Source organism: Anomaloglossus baeobatrachus, chromosome 2 (assembly GCF_048569485.1).
Source record: "Anomaloglossus baeobatrachus isolate aAnoBae1 chromosome 2, aAnoBae1.hap1, whole genome shotgun sequence".
Classification (NCBI taxonomy): Eukaryota; Metazoa; Chordata; class Amphibia; order Anura; family Aromobatidae; genus Anomaloglossus; species Anomaloglossus baeobatrachus.
Window position 1 is genome coordinate 372,089,566 of NC_134354.1, and position 21,669 is coordinate 372,111,234.

Sequence of the window (21,669 nt, forward strand, 5' to 3'; positions counted from 1 at the left end):
GTCGCAGCGTGTAAAGTACCCTTTAATGTCAAAGTTCAAACAATTGTTTGATCCATGAATCGCTTAATAATTTTCGGGGTTCAATTCGAATTAGTATTTAAACAGTCCTCCTCATGACACTGTTCATATTTTTACATCATAAGTCCAAGATAACAACAGTACCTTGTGCAGATCGTGCAGGGGTTAATTTATGTCCATCTGTTGTTTGATTTCTTTGTCTGTGGGGATTGGATAAACTATTTCTGACATCTGGTGAAAGATTCATGTCAATAACACCTTGAGAAATATATTAACTTAGAAAATTTGTGACATATTCAGTACTTATTTCACCCTTTCACCCACTGTAGATCTACTGTGTATATATATTTAATTTTTTGCACACACCTACAGTTGAAACCAGAAGTTTACATACACTATCTAAAAAAACACAACTGCAGGTTTTTCTCATTATCTGACATGAAATCAGAATAAACCTTTCCCATTTTAGGTCAATTAGGAAACAAAATTATTTATATTTGCCAAATGCCAGAATAATGAGAGAGAATGTTTTAAGGCATTTTTATTACTTTCTGCAAAGTTAAAAGTTTACATGCTGTAAGAGTACAATGCCTTTCAACAATATGGGACAGTTCATTTCATGATGTCATGTCTTTTGAAGCTTCTGATAGGTTTATTGGCTCATCTGAGTTAATTAGAGACACACCTGTGGATGTATTTTAATGCACACTTGAAACACATTGCTTGAGTAGCATCATAAGAAAGCCCCAAAAAAATCAGCCATGTTCTCAGGAAGAGTTTGTGATGTCATGGCATCTATCAGATACCCGACATCACAAACTGTCAGTACTAACAAAAAAAAAATAGACAAAAAAAATGTATTTGAAAAAACACTGCCCAAAACATTCCCTCTTTCACCAATTTATTGTAAGGAAAAAAAATAAGGGGCTCCCACGATGACTCTGGACCATCTAGAATATGGGGGGACACGCTCAGGGAACGTATCCCTCATTTTCTAGGAGTGCAGACCCTACATGTAAGGAGTGTGGGTGCAATGAATCTGCACCCACTCTCTCCAGGTCCACAGCAGCAGAGTCCATGTCATAAGTGTTGCTGCCAAAGCTGCAATGCCCTGCTCATGAGGTAAGGGCATGCCTAATCAGGAGAACAATTCTACATTTCCAAATATTGGTATTTGCTGATATTATTGCTATTCCACCTACTATATATTGGGGATAGGATCTTGGAGATGGCATACCCCTTTAAGTCCAGTTATTCAGCTGAATGAATACTAAACAACAGAGCTCGCTATTTAGATGTGTTTACTTGTGGCGTATAATGGACTCTCATGTTTGGTAGTCGTTCAGCAGGGCAACTATAAAATCAAATACCTCCATTTGGAAATGTAGTATAGCTCTCCTGATCAACTATGTTGCTTACCTCATGAGCAGGGCATTGCAGTAGCTTACAGATGCATGGTTACCACCACTCACTGTGTCTGAACACAGGAAGCTGAGATGACAGCCGCTGTGTGCATGCGGTAGCGTCTATTGTGAAGGAGGGGGCCGCGTGGGATCCACGCTGCACAGGTACCGTGGAACACCAGTGGGGTTATAGGGGTGACCTGGCAGGGCCTGGGGAGGAGTTTTCTGTCGCATGTGTCATGGCACATGTGACAGAAATCAGAGGAGTAGGGTGAATGCGGCCGGCGCGCTGCTGTGCGCGTGGCCATCTTGGATTTCCGGGAGGGGGTCGGGAGGGGCACTTTGGCAACAGCGGGGGACCGGAGGGGACCGGGGAGGAGATTTATCTCCCATCTGAGATGTTTGTTCATGCCAGATGGGAGATAAATAATTTTTTACCGGCGCTGTCATTTACTGTAACGTGATCATTGGTATATGGTGTATACCTGTGATCACAAGAGCGTGGACAGGAAAAACTGCCCTGAATCATGATCTCCAGGGTCTCAGCTACCCCCTGATACCCCGGAGATTTTCTGACGCTGGGGGGCGCTATTCACTTATTTCTGCCTGCTGTTTATAAACAGCAGATCAGAATAAGGCTACATTCACACCAGCGATCCGTTTTTGCGGTCCGCAAAAAACGGTCCTTTTTTTCACGGGTGCATCCATGTGGCATCCGTTTCCGTTCCGTATATGGTCCGTATGTCATCCATTTGTCATCCGTGTGCCTTCCGTTTTTTTTGCGTACTGCAAAAAAACTGAAGGAGGGAAAATACATAAATTTACCCAGGATCCATAGCTTCAACCTACATGAGGCGGTCACATGTTCACTCAAGGGCCATTTTCTACTGCTTTTCACAGCGTTGAGCGCTCTGGTGATTTTCCTGTGCTTATACACTTCATATCAGTCTTTTCTGTATTATAATGGCAGAAAGACACATAATGTCCCACTCTCCTGCATTTTGTAATTTTGCACCCTTTGGTGCCTTTCATGTGGCACTATGGGGTGCTTAGCCTTGTATTTACCAAAAAAAAACAAATGCATTTAAAAAAAAATGACGTGGGGTTCCCCCTATTTTTGTAGCCAGCTAGGGTAAAGCAGACGGCTGCAGCCTGCAGACCACAGCTGGCAGCTTCACCTTGGCTGGTAATCCAAAACTGAGGGCACCCCACGCTGTTATTTTAAATTAAATAAATAATTAAAAAAAAACACGTGGGGGTCCCCCCAAAATTGGATTACCAGCCAAGGTAAAGCGGACAGCTGGGGTCTGATATTCTCAGACTAGGGAGGTCCATGGTTATTGGACTCTCCCCAGCCTAAAAATAGCAGGCCACAGCCGCCCCAGAAGTGGCGCATCCATTAGATGCGTCAATCCTGGTGCTTCCCCCCAGCTCATCCCGTGCCCTGGTGCGGTGGCAAACGGGGTAATATATGGGGTTAATACCAGATGTGTAATGTCACCTGGCACCAAGCCCTGGGGTTGGTGAGGTCAGGCGTCTATCAGATACCCGACATCACCAACCCAGTCAGTAATAAAAAAAAATAGACGACAAACACATTTTTATTTGAAAAAACACTCCCCAAAACATTCCGTCTTTCACCAATTTATTAGAAAGTAAAACACATCCAGGTCTGCAGTAATCCAAGGGGTTTCCATGACGATCCATACCATAGTCACTGTCCCAGTCAAAGAAGAACAGAATGTTCCCCATTGGCTGGGAGAGCAATGCAGTGACCTGAGCTAACATCAGTAGGTCAGCCCAGGTCACTGCAGGGTATGACCAGTGCTGCTGTCAGGAGCGAGGTACGTTACCTGCGGTGATGATCTTCTGCACTGCTGACAACAGACCTGTCACTGACTTCAATGACCGCCGCCTTCACAGTCAAGTATCGCGGGAGCCTGTGACATTACCGCTAGTCACAGTCTCGGGTCGGAAGCGAGAGGAGGTGATGTGACAAGCGGCGGCCATGGAAGATAGTAACAGCGCTGACATCGGGAGGGCAGGACTTCATCACCGCAGGTAAGCCGAGCGGGGCCATGTGTGCGGAGTACGAGGTGGGTAGAGCCAAGCGGCCTAATGTGTGCAGAGTGCCAGGTGGGTGGAGCTAAGCGGGGTAATGTGTGCGGAGTGCCAGGTGGGTGGAGCCAAGTGGGGTAATGTGTGCGGAGTGCGAGGTGAGTGGAGCCTAGCGGGGCCATGTGTGCGGGCGGCGGAGTCCGAAGTGGGTGGAGCCTATTGGACTATTCAGAGCCCGTCAAATCTCAATTCTGACCCATTTTGCCAAAGAAAAGGAAGTTGCCTAATAATTAAGCACACCTTATATAGGGTGTGATGTCATTACACCACACCCCTCCTCATTACAGAGATGCACATCACCTGATTTACTTAATTGGTAGTTGACTCTCAAGCCTATACAGCTTGAAGTAGGACAACATCTATAAAAAGTATCATGTGATCAACATACTCATTTGCCTAATAATTCTGCACACAGTGTACACACACACATATATATATATATATATATATATATATATATATATATATGTGTGTATATATATATTAAAATCTACATGATATGATATATCTCTACTGCCATACAATAATTTTTCATATAACATATTGCATCATCTCCTTTCATAGGCAGCCAAACCTGTCGGATTACTGTAGCCTCCTCAGTCATTCAGATTGGTTCTTCTCTGTCTGCTTCCTGCCACTGCTCTCAGAAAGATGAGAACTTTCAAGTAATGTTGAAACTGGATGATGATTTTGTCCCATGCAGCCATTACAACACTGAACAGGGAAGCACATGTACGGTGGACTTTAAAAACTTCAATAAAACCTCAGGATTGCTCCAGTGCTATAACAGCAGTGGTGACGGACTGCAAACCATGGACCAAGTTAAAATTAAGGCTGGTTGTAAGTTTTAGTCTTTTTTTAAATAGACTTTAGTGGGTTCTTTAAATTTACAGTATAAAAAATGAAATGAGGAATGAAATGCTGTGTGCACAATGTCAGGTTCTGTAGGCAAATGCCGCTACAGCCTTTTCCATAGGATTGTCCAGCACTGGTCACATTAATCTGGTTACTTCAACTCAAGTCAAAACTAGAATAAACTCAGAGCAGAGACCGGCACGGTGCCTGCATTACCTGCTCTCGTACATTTAAAAAAAAAAAGAATTGGAGAGGGAGAACATTTTTACGTTATATGGATATAACAATTTTGCCCAAGCTGGTAACTCTTGAAGTTGCGGCTTAGAGGCTCAGTGTGATCTATAAACCCAAACTATAGGTCTCTGAAACAAAAAAAGGCATTCTGTGCCTTTACTTAAAGAGTAACTATCATTTTAATTTTAATTTCTAAAATCAATAGTACATATTTAAATAATTGAATTTATAATATGGCTTATTAGATAGTCAATCCACCATCGGCACTTGCCAACTATAATTGTTTGGGGTCTGGTGAGTGCGATTTTGCTCTTGGGGAAGGGGTTGTCTGCATTCTTTTGAGGGTGTCTGCTTTCTTTTATGGAATCCTGCTGTATTCTTTAACTTTTTTAGCTACTTGGACACTTTCTTATGGAAACGCAACTAGGGCTTATTTTTGAAGTAGGGCTTATATTTTAAGCATACTCAAAAAAGTTCCTAAAATCCTACAAGGGCTTATTTTTGGGGTAGATCTTATTTTTGGGGAAACCCTTGAATTGGTAATTTTAAGGATAATCGATCAGTTCAGGAGGAAAAAGAAACAGGTTTGTTTAATATGATATATTACAAAATGTCTAACTTTTACAAGTACAAGATTTAGGAAAAATTTAAAATAACAGTTACTTACTCTTTAAAAAAACCTAAGCTCCAAAACTAAATAATGGATGTTTTATTCTATATGCAAATGAGGCTGAAGTGTGGAAGTTTCTGAACCTCTGCAACCCTGGCTTTATTGCCCACCTAGGGCTACCTCCTTCTACTTAACTCACAGCTCAATGGCTGTGTAGTCAAGCTAATGTGGTGTCAGTCAAGCATAAGTTGCTGTTGCTTTGTGGGAATAGACTCAGTGAGACAGAGGCTTGGGAAGTGCTCAAATGGTCCCCAAAGCACTTAAGCCTCATTTGCATATAGAATAAAATATCTTTTATTTTCGAGTAATACACCAACATATCACTTAATAAAAGTATATATTGCTTTTGTGTCAAAAACCTATATGCCCATATGGGCAGCTTGAGGGGCTAGATCATGCAGACAGATTTCCTCTCAATACGTGCTGATGGGGTATATAATGTTGTATAACCAAAGTATTTCTGTTCTGTTAAATCACTGAAAAGAGTCTGAAGAGGAGAGAGAAAAGCTACATCATAGCGATCTAGCTTATGTCATAACAAGTAAAATAAGATAGATATAAATATATATACACATATATAAATAAATATATATATATATATATATATATACACACACACACACACTCATATATATATATATATACATATATATACACTGTATATAGAAGTGTGTATATATATATATATATACTAGAAGGTGGCCCGATTCTACGCATCGGGTATTTACGTATTGTGTAGTTCATGTATGATTTTTGTTATATATATATATAGATGTTGTTGTGTGTAGTTACTAAGTGTTTGTGTAGGGCGCTGTACATGTTCTGGGTGTTGTCTGGGTGTGGCGGGGGGTGAGAGCGGTGTTGTATGTGTGTTGCATGTGTTGCGTTGTTTGTGGAGCGCTGTGTGTCTGTAGCGTTGTGTGTGTGTGTGTTGCGCGGTTTGTGTGGGTGTGGTGTGTTTTGGGGGGAGGTATGTTTTGTGCAATGTGTGTGTTGTGCGGTATGTGCGTATATTTATGTATGCCGCGGTGTTTGTGTGTTGGGTGTTGTGTGTGTGCGGCGTTGTCTGTGTGTGTGGGTGTCTGTGTATGGCGGTGTTTGTGGTTCCCAGTGTGTGTGTGTGGTGTGTTGTGTGTGTGTGTTGGGGGGAGGTGTGCACCTCCCATCATGCTCCATCCCCCATGCTGCGCACCCCCCATCGTGCCCCATCCCCCATGCTGTGCACCCCCCATCGTGCTTCATCCCCCATGCTGCCCACCCCCCATCATGCTCCATCCCCTATGCTGCGCATTCCCCATCGTGCTCCATCCCCGATGCTGCGCACCCCCCATCATGCTCCATCCCCCATGCTGCGCACTCCCTATCGTGCTCCATCCCCCATACTGCGCACTCCCCATCGTGCTCCATCCTCCATGCTGCGCACTCCCCATCGTGCTCCAACCCCCATGCTGCGCACTCCCCATCGTGCTACATCCCCCATGCTGCGCACCCCCCATCGTGCTACATCCCCCATGCTGCGCACCCCATCGTGCTCCATCCCCCATGCTATAATAGTTCTCCTATTATACTCAGAGAGGAGTATAATAGGAGGACTATAATAGGAGGAGTAGTCCTGGGGGGAGAGGAGTATAATGCCGGCTCCCTGCACATGTGTACCGGGAGCCGGTGTACGCTGGTAACTATGATACACATCGGGTAACTAAGGGACCTTAGTTACCCGATGTGTATAATGGTTACCAGCGTTCACCGGCTCCGTCACGATCCCAGCATCGCAAGGTTATGTCTGGCACTGCTGGGATCGTGACGAAGCCGGTGTACACTGGTAACTATGATACACATCGGGTAACTAAGGGACCTTAGTTACCCGATGTGTATAATGGTTCCCAGCGTTCACCGGCTCCGTCAAGATCCCAGCATCGCAAGGTTATGTCTGGCGCTGCTGGGATCGTGACGGAGCCGGTGTACACTGGTAAATATGATACACATCGGGTAATTAAGGGACCTTAGTTACCCGATGTGTATAATGGTTACCAGCGTTCACCGGCTCCGTCAAGATCCCAGCATCACAAGGTTATGTCTGGCGCTGCTGGGATCGTGACGGAGCCGGTGTACACTGGTAACTATGATACACATCGGGTAACTAAGGGACCTTAGTTACCCGATGTGCATAATGGTTACCAGCGTTCACCGGCTCCGTCAAGATCCCAGCATCGCAAGGTTATGTCTGGCGCTGTTGGGATCGTGACGGAGCCGGTGTACACTGGTAACTATGATACACATCGGGTAACTAAGGGACCTTAGTTACCCGATGTGTATAATGGTTACCAGCGTTCACCGGCTCCGTCAAGATCCCAGCATCGCAAGATTATGTCTAGCGCTGCTGGGATCGTGACGGAGCCGGTGTACACTGGTAACTATGATACACATCGGGTAATTAAGGGACCTTAGTTACCCGATGTGTATAATGGTTACCAGCGTTCACCGGCTCCGTCAAGATCCCAGCATCGCAAGGTTATGTCTGGCACTGTTGGGATCGTGACGGAGCCGGTGTACACTGGTAACTATGATACACATCGGGTAACTAAGGGACCTTAGTTACCCGATGTGTATAATGGTTACCAGCGTACACCGGCTCTGTCACGATCCCAGCAGCGCAAGGTTATGTCTGGTGATGCGTGCGGAGGGCCGGGGCGAGCGGCCAATCCATGCGGAGGGCGGGGCCAGGCCGAGGTGAGCGGCCAATCCGTGCGGGGGGGCGGACACAATTTTAGAGCAAGACAGACAGACAGACAGACAGACAGAATAAGGCAATTATATATAGATATATATATATGTATATATATGACCTTATACAGTAAAGTTGTGTAAATGGAACACAACATATTTATTAGAAATATTAATTGTATTGAACTTTTTGTGCAAGATATGGGTGTGGAAACTGATCGAAACAAAAATTTTAGGTAATCCTAATGATTGTGCAACAATGATGAGGGAGACAAAAAACTTTTTTTTTTTTATTTTTTTTTATTTTAACTGAGTAAAACATGATAAGAAATAAAGAAAATGTTAAGACCTCTAAATATAAAAATGTGTAAATATTGAACATTTTACAGACCCTCCATCTCCACCAATCAACATCAGCTGCTTAATGAGCATTTCAAAAAACATTGTCAACTGCACGTGGCAACTTCAGAACAACTCACTCTTGGAAGAAAATGTCACGCTGTCAGCTTTCATGTAAGTGGGCAGATAGAAGACTATTTCCCTCTATTTGTAATTATCACCTCCAGGTTCACAGGTATTGATTATTGTCTATCGCAGGTCTGAGAACACATGTAGAAGCAATGAAAGCAATAAATATATATGTAATCCCTCAAAAGGAGACAACTTTTGCATCATTCCACGTGAATACTTTGCAAATTTTAAAGAACTAGCAGTACGAGTGACGGTGGAAAACAAGATTGGATCGGCTACCTCGTCCCTTCTTTGTCTGACCCCATTACTGGAAGGTACATTTTGTTAGTGTCTAAATATTTTATCATAAACTATATTATTCTAACGATATGTAGTGTTGGGTATAACAATGCAAAGCAACATGGCAGCAGAAGCACCATTAATTACTATGTCATCAAAACTGTGATCCTCCCTGAAGAGGTCCACATTCCTAAATCCAAGAGCCTTGCAATTTGCATACATTGCTGACTACAGAAATAGATTTATTTCTTTAAATGTGGCTAATTTAAAGCTTTATAATATGCATACCAAACATTAAATGATACCATCCAATCTTCATATTTTCTGACCTGAGATATTTTGATAAGTTCCTTATCGAAACAGAAGAAATGTCAAATGGTCAAACTGTGAAAGAGCTATCACTTACTGTAGGTGTGTGCCATAGAAGAATGGGTCATAAATAACCCATATGGGGCTGTGACTATATACTGCAGTAGAATTATATAAATTCTACATACTAATAATGGATGTATGATAATAATGGATTTTATGTTCTGATGGAGTTGTATATTTGTTTTTTAGTGAAGCTTGACCCAGTAGTAATTAAAGATACTGTACCTCATAAGGACTGTATTACCTTACAATGGACATATGGAAAAAAAGCAGACTTTTTAAAAAAAGGCATGAGATGTCAGCTTCGCTACAAAGAGCATATCGAGATGGAATGGACCGGGGTAAGTCTAGGCATTTCTCAATCTTTTCCTAATTGTTTAACCAGTCAAAACTCGGGTATGCTTTGGCCTTACCTGTGCCGAAATTATGCCAACATATAAAAAATTCTTAGTTCATCATTTACAGTATCATCTTAAACATTATAACATTACATTAAGCACAAAAAGAACAATGCTGATGCTAAACTAGAGATTGAGGCAACTAGAGAAACTCTGTGCACATGATGAAATAAATGTATGAAATACACCTCTTTAATTACACCTCAAAATCAAATGTGAATGTTATTTTAAGGTCCAAGCTCGCAGCTGTTGCACAGATCCATAATACAGCACACAGAGGGTGCTATAAGACTTGCTGTACTTCCCTGTACTAACATTGCAATGGCTTTTTTTCTAAAGGTGTTTTTCAGTTTTAAACTTTAATAGCCCACAGGCATGATCTCTTTGAAAATGCTTACTTACCACTTGCCCCTCCAGATGATTGGCTGAAATGGTCATGTGCTGACGGTGTAATATTACCACTGCAGTTATGTCAGCAATGGACAATTTTATTTTTTTGCATGCCTTTCGGCTATTAAAGTGTAAAACTGGGAAACCATTTTAACATAGGCATCACATGGCACCAAAATGCCTGTAGGCTTGTAATGAGAATTTATTAAAAAATCTCTGGCCCTTTAAGAAACAGCGGCTGAAGTTCTAAAGTTGTGCTCTCCACTGTCTTAAGGTACCGTCACACATAACGAGATCGCTAGCGAGATCGCTGCTGAGTCACCGTTTGGTGACGCAGTAGCGATCCCGTTAGCGATCGTTATGTGTGACACCTACCAGCGATCAGGCCCCTGCTGTGAGATCTCTAGTCTTTGCAGAATGGTCCAGGCCATTTTCTTCAAAGGCAATGTCCCGCTGGGCAGGACACATCGCTGTGTTTGACACTGTGTGACAGGGTCTACAGTGACTGCTGAGATCGTTATACAGGTCGCTACTGCGACCTGTATTGTTCCTGCATCGCTGGTAAGATCTGACTGTGTGACATCTCACCTGCAATTTCCCAGCGACTTACCTGCGATCCTTATCAGGTCACATCGTTTTCGGGATCGCTGGTAAGTCGTTGTGTGTGACTGGGCCTTTACTATCCGGACATATGTGTGAGACTTCCTGCCTCTGAGCTAAGAGATATCAGTGTGTGAGAGAACTGTAGGTGCAGCATATACAGTGCCTACAAGTAGTATTCAACCCCCTGCAGATTTAGCAGGTTTACACATTCGGAATTAACTTGGCATTGTGACATTTGGACTGTAGATCAGCCTGGAAGTGTGAAATGCACTGCAGCAAAAAAGAATGTTATTTCTTTTTTTATTTTTTTTTTTTTAAATTGTGAAAAGTTTATTCAGAGGGTCATTTATTATTCAACCCCTCAAACCACAAGAATTCTGTTTGGTTCCCCTAAAGTATTAAGAAGTATTTCAGGCACAAAGAACAATGAGCTTCACATGTTTGGATTAATTATCTCTTTTTCCAGCCTTTTCTGACTAATTAAGACCCTCCCCAAACTTGGGAACAGCACTCATACTTGGTCAACATGGGAAAGACAAAGGAGCATTCCAAGGCCATCAGAGACAAGATCGTGGACGGTCACAAGGCTGGCAAGGGGTGCAAAACCCTTTCCAAGGAGTTGGGCCTACCTGTCTCACTGTTGGGAGCATCATCCGGAAGTGGAAGGCTTATGGAACTACTGTTAGCCTTCCACGGCCTGGACAGCCTTTGAAAGTTTCCACCCGTGCCGAGGCCAGGCTTGTCCGAAGAGTCAAGGCTAACCCAAGGACAACAAGGAAGGAGCTCCGGGAAGATCTCATGGCAGTGGGGACATTGGTTTTAGTCAATACCATAAGTAACGTACTCCACCGCAATGGTCTCCGTTCCAAACGAGCCCGTAAGGTACCTTTACTTTCAAAGCGTCATGTCAAGGCTCGTCTACAGTTTGCTCATGATCACTTGGAGGACTCTGAGACAGACTGGTTCAAGGTTCTCTTGTCTGATGAGACCAAGATCGAGATCTTTGGTGCCAACCACACACGTGACGTTTGGAGACTGGATGGCACTGCATACGACCCCAAGAATACCATCCCTACAGTCAAGCATGGTGGTGGCAGCATCATGCTGTGGGGCTGTTTCTCAGCCAAGGGGCCTGGCCATCTGGTCCGCATCCATGGGAAGATGGATAGCACTGCCTACCTGGAGATTTTGGCCAAGAACCTCCGCTCCTCCATCAAGGATCTTAAGATGGGTCGTCATTTCATCTTCCAACAAGACAACGACCCAAAGCACACAGCCAAGAAAATCAAGGCCTGGTTCATGAGGGAAAAAATCAAGGTGTTGCAGTGGCCTAGTCAGTCTCCTGACCTTAACCCAATTGAAAACTTGTGGAAGGAGCTCAAGATTAAAGTCCACATAAGACACCCAAAGAACCTAGATAACTTGGAGAAGATCTGCATGGAGGAGTGGGCCAAGATAACTCCAGAGACCTGTGCCGGACGATTATTAGCTGTAATTGCAAACAAGGGTTATTCCACAAAATATTAAACCTAGGGGTTGAATAATAATTGACCCACACTTTTATGTTGAAAATTTATTAAAATTTAACTGAGCAACATAACTTGTTGGTTTGTAAGATTTATGCATCTGTTAATAAATCCTGCTCTTGTTTGAAGTTTGCAGGCTCTAACTTATTTGCATCTTATCAAACCTGCTAAATCTGCAGGGGGTTGAATACTACTTGTAGGCACTGTACATAAGCGAGATGTGCACTGCAGACTTCATGATGAATATAGTGATATAAGATGCAATGTAAAAGGTATTCCTGTGTATTTTGAAGTAGTAGGGGGTGGAATAGGCTAGAAAAAGCAACTTCAGAGGTAAAACCTTTCATGGATTCTCCTCAGTAAGTTTTCCTTTTGTCAAACTTACGATAAAAAGAGGTGAATTGATTCCCATTTTATTATATGAATCTAAGAGCAAATAAAATAGCTAAACAGGCAACTAGAATTGTATGTGTCCTGGTGTCAGAGAGGCGCACTGCGCATGTCCGGAAGTGAAACTGCCGTCTTCGTCACTTTGGGACATGTGCAGGGTTTGATGAAGCCTGGAAGTGTACACTTCACTTCGATGATGGTGAAGAAAGCTGTGCATAAACGAGATTTCCAGAGAACTGGCGATGACGTTGGCTCTTTGCAAATCATGTTATCATGTCCGCAAGGGCGTGATAACATGCGAAGGCCGATTAGTCTGGGGAACTAACACTCCATGAATTAGTCAAAGGCCTAATTTACATATGAAAAAGGACTTAACAAAGACCCTTTTTCAATTTGTGTTTAGGTGTCAGGCAGGGGTTTGTTAGGCAGGGTTGGTAGTAATAAATATATACATGGATGGGAGGGTCAGGTTCCCATTATCTTTATGTACCATATTTTTTTTACTTTAAGGCACAACCATAATTAGAAGTATAAATATAGGAAAACTGCTTTGTCACTGTATATGTCCTATGGGGGAGTCAAGAGCAGGAGACAGCCCATTCAGCAGCAGAGGGAGAGTCCTGTACCTCAGCAGAGGATGGAGAGCGTGGTTAAAGGTTCTAGCAGAGCAAACATACTGTGCTTTGTATAGAAATGTTTTATTTGCTTATTAAAAATTATATTGTACCAAATCTGTATAAATGTGACTGGTCACTGAGCAACTAATACATAGATAATGTATACTCAGCACAGTATATGCTGTGACCACACTATGCCTTTCCAGGATCTTATAGTCACATGAAACTCAATCTGAATTACTAGACCCACAAGAAGGTTGCTGGACAGTTTTTACGAGAAAACATGTATCTAACAGGCTTAAAAATACACTACCTTGATTACAAAACAATAAAATACTCTGCCTTGAACCTTGTTTATTGTCTTTAGTTTGTAGACAAACCAGTTGATGGGAAAACATTGGATCAGTGTGGCTTGTTAGGTGGTGTAAAATATGACTTCCAGATTCGTTGTATTCGAAGAAATCTAACCGGGTGGTGGAGTGAGTGGGGACCAACTACTAGTGTTACTACTGTAGAAACTGGTAAGTCTTGTTATTTTGAAAAAATAGAACAAATCACCAATTTTCTAAGTAAATATATTTCTTAACCTCTTCATGACACATGACGGACTGGGTGATTTAAACAGCTGAGATGTGTGCCTGCTAGGCACGAGTGGAATCGCATTCCATCCACGCCTATTACCCCCTTACAATTCGCTGACAAAATCTGACAGCGAGATGTATCAGCGCGCCACCATTAGCATAACTTACCCACCCCCATCCCCCATTATAAGTCACGTGACATGATCACATGACTTCAGGTGGTTGCCATGGTAGCACAGGGTCATGTGATGATCCTGTAGCTATCATGAGTCACTTTCTCTCACTACTGACAGAGGGCAGTGTTGAGAGTAAAGCCACTTTTCTCCAGATCTCAGCTATGTAGCTGTGATCTGGGGAAATGGAAGAGCAATCAGACTGCTGATCATTATAGTCCCCTAGGAGACCTAGTAAAATTAAAAAAAGTTTTAAAAAATTTAAAAAAACCTAAAAGTTCAAATCACACCCCATTCGGCCCATTGAAAATTAAAGGGTTAAAAAAAAAATATACACATATTTGGCATTGCCTCTTTCAGAAACGCCCAATCTATCAAAATATACAATCAATTAATCTGATTGGTAAACGGTGTAATGGCAAAAAAATTCCAAATGCCAAAATTATGTTTTTTGGTTGCCGCAAATTTTTTGCAAAATGCAATAACAGGCGATCAAAACATAGCATCTGTGCAAAAATGGTACCATAAAAAATGTCAGCTCAAGACGCAAAAAGTAAGCCATCACTGAGCCATAGATCCCGAAGAATGAGAACGCTACGGGTTTCGGAAAATGGTGCTAAAAGTGCGCCATTTTTTTTGGAAAAGCTTGTAACTGTTTTTAACCCCTTAGATAAAAGTAAACTTATACATGTTTGGTGTCTACAAACACGTACCGACCTGAGACATCACACCAACACATCAGATGGGGAGCAAAAAAAAAAAATAAAAAATGGAAAATCGCTCGGGGTGAAGGGGTTAAGGTGCTATTGACATGAATTTCTCACCAGATGTCGTTAACAACCCATCCAATCCACTCAGGCAGATAAATCAAACCCCACATGTCCATAAATTAAGTTACGTGTAATAATGAGAGATAACACAGGAAAAAAGTATTGAAAGCATGAAGAAAGAGTGGTGCAAAAAACAAGGAAAGTCATAACACCAGCTGAAATCTATCATTAATTAGAAAGCAATCCTGCTACCTATTGAAAATTAATATCAGCTGTAAACAGGTGTCTCAGTATCACGGTGCGACACAAGAAACATCTCATGATGGGTAAAAAACAGTGAGCTGACTCAAAATCTTCACAACTTTATTGCTGCAAAACATTCTGATGGCATTGGTTATATAAGAGTTTCCAAACTACTGAAAGTTCCAGTGAACACTGTTGGGACCATAATCCGTAAGTGGAAAGAACATCATTTCACCTTAAACAGGCCAACACCAAGTGTTCCCTGCAACATATCAGACAGAGGAGTGAAAAGAATTATCAGAAAAATGGTCCAAAAGCCAAGAGCCACGTGTGGAGAGCTACAAAAAGATCTGGAATCAGCAGGTACAATTGTTTCAAAGAAACAAATTAGTAGTTGTTATGCACATAAATATTCCAACATGACTAAAAAGGGCAAAACAAAACCTATCCCAATTCAGCCACACCTGCACCATACTGATTCCTGTACAGACTAGTATCCCTTGCTGCACAACCCCTAATGACTCATGCACAGGCTAGAATAACCCAAGCCACAACACTAGAAGCCACAACATGGACCTGTCTGCCTAAAAGGCTATCAAGTTGTTCCTCAAGCCTTCTTAGGACCAGAGGCAAGGTTACTTTACACTACAAACCGAGATAGGAAAAACATGCAGAGATCGGCAAGATACCCAGAATGAGGAAACATAAAACACATCCAGAAGTGGAAAAGGTGAAATAGCCTCCTAGAACCTAATTGGAATTAGGAGAAAGGTGTAGGTTAGCGAAATGAGAAAGCACATAACGCATTGGTCTCTGTCTAACAGGTAAGAAATCCCAAGCAGCGGGGCTGGAAGTCCTTAGCAGATTCCACATAGGAATATAACCAACAGAGAATGCTAGTATTAGGAGAATATAAATAGCTTCACTCGGTATGTGATAGGACAGAGAAAATGAGAAAGTGAGAACACCTGGTAACTGCAAAGCAAAAAATATAGAAGGAAATGTAAAATACCAATGGACAGGGATTGACCAGGCTGTGGCTCAACATGAAAGGAAACTGACCACACAGCACCAAGTGACTAGATTGAGTTGCAAACCCGAGGCATGCCTGAATTGCACTCAACCTTCATGGTCAGAATACCCATTCACGACACAAGACTCCATTGCTGAACAAAAAGCATGTACAAGCACGTTTAAACTTTGCTCAACAACATTTATACAAGCCTGTAAAATACTGGGAGAATACTGCCTGGTCAGATGAGACCAATATGAACTCTTTGAATGCCATAATACAGACCATGTTTGGAGGCGGAAAGGCAAATTCTCCCCCCCCCAAAAAAAACACCATACCAACAGTGAAGTTTGGAGGTGGGAACATCATGGTGTGGGTCTTTTTTTCAGCATAAAGCAGAGACAAACTCATATAATAAAAGGAAGGATAAATGAACAAATGAGCCAAGACATTCTTGATAAAAATCTGCTGCCATCTATCAGGATGATGAAGATAAAATGAGGATCAGTAAGAAAACGATCTTAAATACACAGTCAAGGAAACTCTCAACTGGTTTCAGAGAAAGAAAATAAAGCTGCTAGAATGGTCCAGCCAATCACCTGACCTGAATCCAATGGAAAATGTATGGAAAGAACTAAAGCTCATAGAAGTTCATAGAAGGAGCCCACAGAACCTACATGATTTGAAAAGTGTTTGTGTGGAAAAATGGATCAGAATGATACTTGAGCAATGCATGTGACTAGTTTCTCCATACAGGAAGCGTTTTTAAGTGGTCATCACCAACAAAGACTTTTCTATGAAGTATAAAATACATTTCAGTAAGCATAGTCAATGCTTTTTCCATGTTATTTCTAATTATTACACATCACTACATTTATGGACATGTATGGCTTAATTTTTTTTCTGCATGCATGGTTTGGATGGGTTGTTACCAACATCTGGTAAGAAATTCATGTCAATTTCATCTTTACAAACATATTTAGTTAGAAAACTGTTGACGTGTTCAGTACTTATTTCACCTGCTGTATATATATTTCTGAATCTTGCAAGTCATGTTCAACTTCTAGAAATAAAACTTTTTAGCATCTTTAAGTCTGTCCTCGATAAATTAATTTTTGTAGTATTAATCAATTTTGCTGATGGTTATTCTTCTTTCTTCAACTTTTTAAAATGTGAATGTAGTGTTTGCATGAACTGTATCTGCTGTATCATGTTCACAGTTTTTTTGGTTCATTAGTGATATAACTGTCACGCCAGGAACGGGAAAATACTAAGCGAACGGCGAAAGAAAAGGAAAACCCTGTGTCTAGGGAAGGGGGAGATGGTGGCCCCTGACTAAACCTACCTCTGGTCCCTGGGGTCCATCACCACCCTACATAGGTTCCACACCTATGCACCGAGCCAGATACCTGACCCTAGGTATCCCTAATACTGGACACTAAATAGGGAATGGGTGGGATGAACTCTTCATCAACCCATCTGAACACTAAAGGAAGACACAAGGAGGACACAAAGGGGAAAATGCAATAACTACTTATCCTCAGATGCCTCAGGTAGAAGTTCAGCAAAGTTTCAGTAACAATATTACAGATGAGTACAAGCCTCCTGCTTGAACAAGAGCTTGAATGAACTGAATAATATCACTAGCACAAGTCCAGGGAAGATGGGAGTATTTAAACCCAAGGGGAATACTGATAATCAACAGCTCGACAGAAGTTTAGCTCCCGTGAGTCCTAAAGGGGAATAGATGAAAATCCAGCAGGAAAGCTGCCTAGTACAATGAATACTAACAGCAGGAACAATAGAAACTCAGGGAGCATTTTGCTGTGACCTTCTATTGCCAGAAACCATGTCATATAACTGTCTGTGACCAGTGACACACCCTTGACAATAACACAGGGTTATTATTGGTTTTGGTCAAATATTTACTGACTACTTTTCATAACTATTTATAGTTTCCATCAAATCATTCCATATGTCTCTTGTCCTAATTCCTAACTATCCAACTTTCACATCTATGATACCCACTGAAAATATGGTTTTATTTCAAAGTTCCAACAGGAAAATTGAAAACCTGGTGGCGAGTATTGGAATCCACAGATGAAAGTCAATTGAAAATCCTGCTAATGTGGAAGGTATGGTTACAAGAACATGCAATAATTTGACACTTTTACCATTTTATAAAGGGCTTGCAAAGTTGGAGAAGCTGAAATAAAATATGGTACAATAATATAGATTGTATGATTCTAGTACTAATAGTCAGGGCCAGGTTAAGGTTGGTGGGGGCCCCTGGGCAGAAAATCTGGTGGGGACCCATAAACGTTAACATTTTTAGCCATAACAGTAGAGCGCGAACTGTAGCATTTAGATATAAATCCAATGAACATGTATCTTACCCTGTTCTGCCACATTCAGATTTACAGTACTACAATACAGCTACAGTCCAGGATCACTCACAGCCATCACTTATACACACAGTACAATACAGCTACAGTCCAGGATCACTCACAGCCGTCACTTATACACACAGTACAATACAGCTACAGTCCAGGATCACTCACAGCCGTCACTTATACACACAGTACAATACAGACACAGTCCAGGATCACTCACAGCCGTCACTTATACACACAAAGTAGAGTTAAGGCTGCTTTACACGTTTCAATTTTATATGCGATCTCGTATGCGATCGCACACACCTCCATCGTATGTGCGGAATGGCAATTTGTTGCCCGTGTTGCACAAACGATTAACCCCCGTCACACGCACTTACCTTCCAAATGACCTCGCTGTGGGCAGCGAACATCCACTTCCTGAAGTGGGAGGGACGTTCAGCGTCACAGCGACACCACACAGCGACCGGCCAATAGAAGCGGAGGGGCAGAGATGAGCGAGACATAAACATCCCGCCCACCTCCTTCCTTCCGCATTGCCGGCGGGACGCAGGTAAGCTGTGTTCATCGTTCCCGGGGTGTCACACACTGCGATGTGTGCTGCTTCGGGAACATTGAACAACCAGACGTTCAATCTTTAGAAATTGAACGACGTGTATGCGATCAACGTTTTAACGCACAATTAGGGTCGCTCGTAGCTGTCACACACTACAATATCACTAACGATGCCGGATGTGCGTCACTTACGACATGACCCCGCCGACACATCGTTAGATATATTGTAGCGTGTAAAGCCCGCTTTACTCACATATTTTTTATTGATCCCAATGTTAAGGCAGCCAGGGCCGGCTCCAGGTTTTTGTGGCCTCCGGGTGAAAGAGTCTCAGTTGACCCCATCCACACACAGACACGCACATACACATACAGGCATACGTACATATACATATTTGAAGACAAATTCAGAAAAATACATATAAACAGACAAATATATGCACAGTCATATACACTGACATACATGCAGACACAGATGCATTAAGGCTCGTGCGCACGTTGTGGAATTCCATGCATTTACACTGCGTATTGCACTGCAGTGTAAATGCATGCGTCCTGCGTCCCCTGCACAATCTATATAGATTGTGCATGATACGTGCACACGTTGCTTTTATGAACGCAGCGATTTGGGTGCTAAAATGTTGACCCAAATCTGTGCGTTCATAAAATGAGCATGTCAATTACTCCATGCGCTATGGATGCAGCTCCCACTCTGTCTATGGTGGGGGCAGCAGCCATAGCGCATGAAATCGTATTTTTTTGTACAGAAAAACTGCATCCATTACGCAGTGTTTCTGCAGTGATTTGACGTGCACATGTGCTGTCAAATCGCTGCAGAATATTCAGCAGTTACGTGCGCATGAGCCCTTACAGGTATTAATATGGGGAAGTCGCCAGCAGCCTCACTCACCTCTCCTGCTTGTTTCTGTCCAGCTCCTTCAGGACATGTGGCTGTGTTTCACGATGGCTGTCACTAACAGACATTACTGCACACTGACAGCACTGCTGTATATACATCACAGGAGGGGCTGGGGGCTTAATATATACATTACAGGAGGGGCAGGGGCTACAATGTATACATCACAGGAGGGGCTGGGGACTACAATATATACATTACAGGAGGGGCAGGGGGCATAGACGTTACTGGAGTGGCAAACAGCTCTGGTGGTGTACTCATTACTGGTATATGTGACATAGCGCTCTGGGGGACCCATATAGTTCTAGGGGGGGCCGCACAGACTGCTCTAATTCATATATACACACACACACACACACACACACACACACTGTACTGCTTCTTACACACACACACACACACACACAGCACCCCCCATTACTCCATACACACACACACTACAATGCACCCCCCATCACCCTCTACACACACACACAATGCACCCCACATCACCCCCTACACACACACACACACAAATATAATGCACCCCCCATTACCCCTCCCCCCACACACACACAATACAATGCCCCCCATTACCCCTCCCCCCCACACACACAATACAATGCCCCCCCCATTACCCCTCCCCCCACACACACAATACAATGCCCCCCATTACCCCTCCCCCCACACACAATACAATGCACCCCCCATTACCCCTCCCCCCACACACAATACAATGCTCCCCCATTACCCCTCCCCCCACACACAATACAATGCACCCTCCATTACCCCTCCCCCCACACACAATACAATGCACCCCCCATTACCCCTCCCCCCACACAATACAATGCACCCCCATTACCCCTCCCCCCACACAATACAATGCACCCCCATTACCCCTCCCCCCACACACAATACAATGCAACCCTCATCACCCCCTACACACACAACTTACACTGCCCCATCCCTACACACTCCTGCTTCACCTCCTCCCTTGGAATACAGTACTCCCCCTCTGCCTGTCACAAAGCCGTGTTCCTTCACAAATGTTCCCTGTTATGTGTCCTCAGCCCCTCCCCACTCATCCCCATTAATTTAACCTGTCTCTTCAGCTCCTTCATGGAGCGCTCGCTTCCTGATGTCCCCTGTGTGGCGCCCGCAGCTCTGTGATCACGTCAGCAAGGTGCTGATCTCATCACGTTGCTGCACGTCGGGGGCGGGGCCCAGTCCCGGCGCGCTGTTCAAATGTATTTTCGTCTGAAAGACGCAAATACATTTGAATAGGAACGGAAGTAGGAAGCTGCGGCGGTCACCGACACAGCACAGCGCGTTGCGTCCTGCTAGTGTGCCTGGCATGTACACACTGCGGAGGAGCGCGGCGGGGACAGCAGATACAGCGGCCCACTACACTGTGTCCCTGTCTCTAGGAGGGGGCAGCTGCCCCCGCCCCTCGCTGGGTACGCCCATGACAGCTGCAGCACATAACAGGGGGCTCATTGGCACACCTCTAACCCCGGAAGTGCAAGCGCTGGTACTTCCGGGGTCAATCAGCGTCCTGTGCCCGCAGGTTGTTTTTGCGTCTTAAAGACGCAGATGCAAATAAATAGCGGTGCTCCAACACCCCGACAGGTGCCTAGTGGCAAGTATGGCCCTGGTGGTGGGGGCCCCCTTAGAAGCTCTTTTGGTGGGGGCCCCGGGGCTGAAGCCCCGCCTGCCCCACCTATAAGCCCTGCTAATAGTAGTTCCTTCATTCTTCCTATGCCTATTCAAAGCTATGGTAGAAGCAATGACAATATTTTGTTTTTAGTTATATAATAGATTAGCTAATTAAAGATGTTGTCCAATGAAAACAAGGTATCACCTATTCACAGAATGAGTGATAACTTGTTGATCTGTCCAGTCTAACTGCTGGGACTCCCACCGATAGGCAGAATGGAGAACTAATCTTTTTAGAATGCAGTAGTAGTACACATGCTTGATCA

At 43.3% G+C, this 21,669-nt stretch overlaps 1 protein-coding gene across 2 annotated transcripts in view; it reads left to right on the forward strand.

Moving 5' to 3' along the window:
- CSF3R (colony stimulating factor 3 receptor) overlaps positions 1-21,669 on the forward strand; it is a 111,699-nt gene that overhangs the window by 60,057 nt on the left and 29,973 nt on the right. For both annotated transcript variants that reach the window (XM_075336045.1, XM_075336046.1), the window contains exons 4-9: positions 4,104-4,379; positions 8,412-8,535; positions 8,620-8,807; positions 9,334-9,485; positions 13,436-13,589; positions 17,900-17,982. In XM_075336045.1, the coding sequence (XP_075192160.1) occupies positions 4,104-4,379; positions 8,412-8,535; positions 8,620-8,807; positions 9,334-9,485; positions 13,436-13,589; positions 17,900-17,982 (977 nt within the window). The remainder of the gene's footprint in view (positions 1-4,103; positions 4,380-8,411; positions 8,536-8,619; positions 8,808-9,333; positions 9,486-13,435; positions 13,590-17,899; positions 17,983-21,669) is intronic.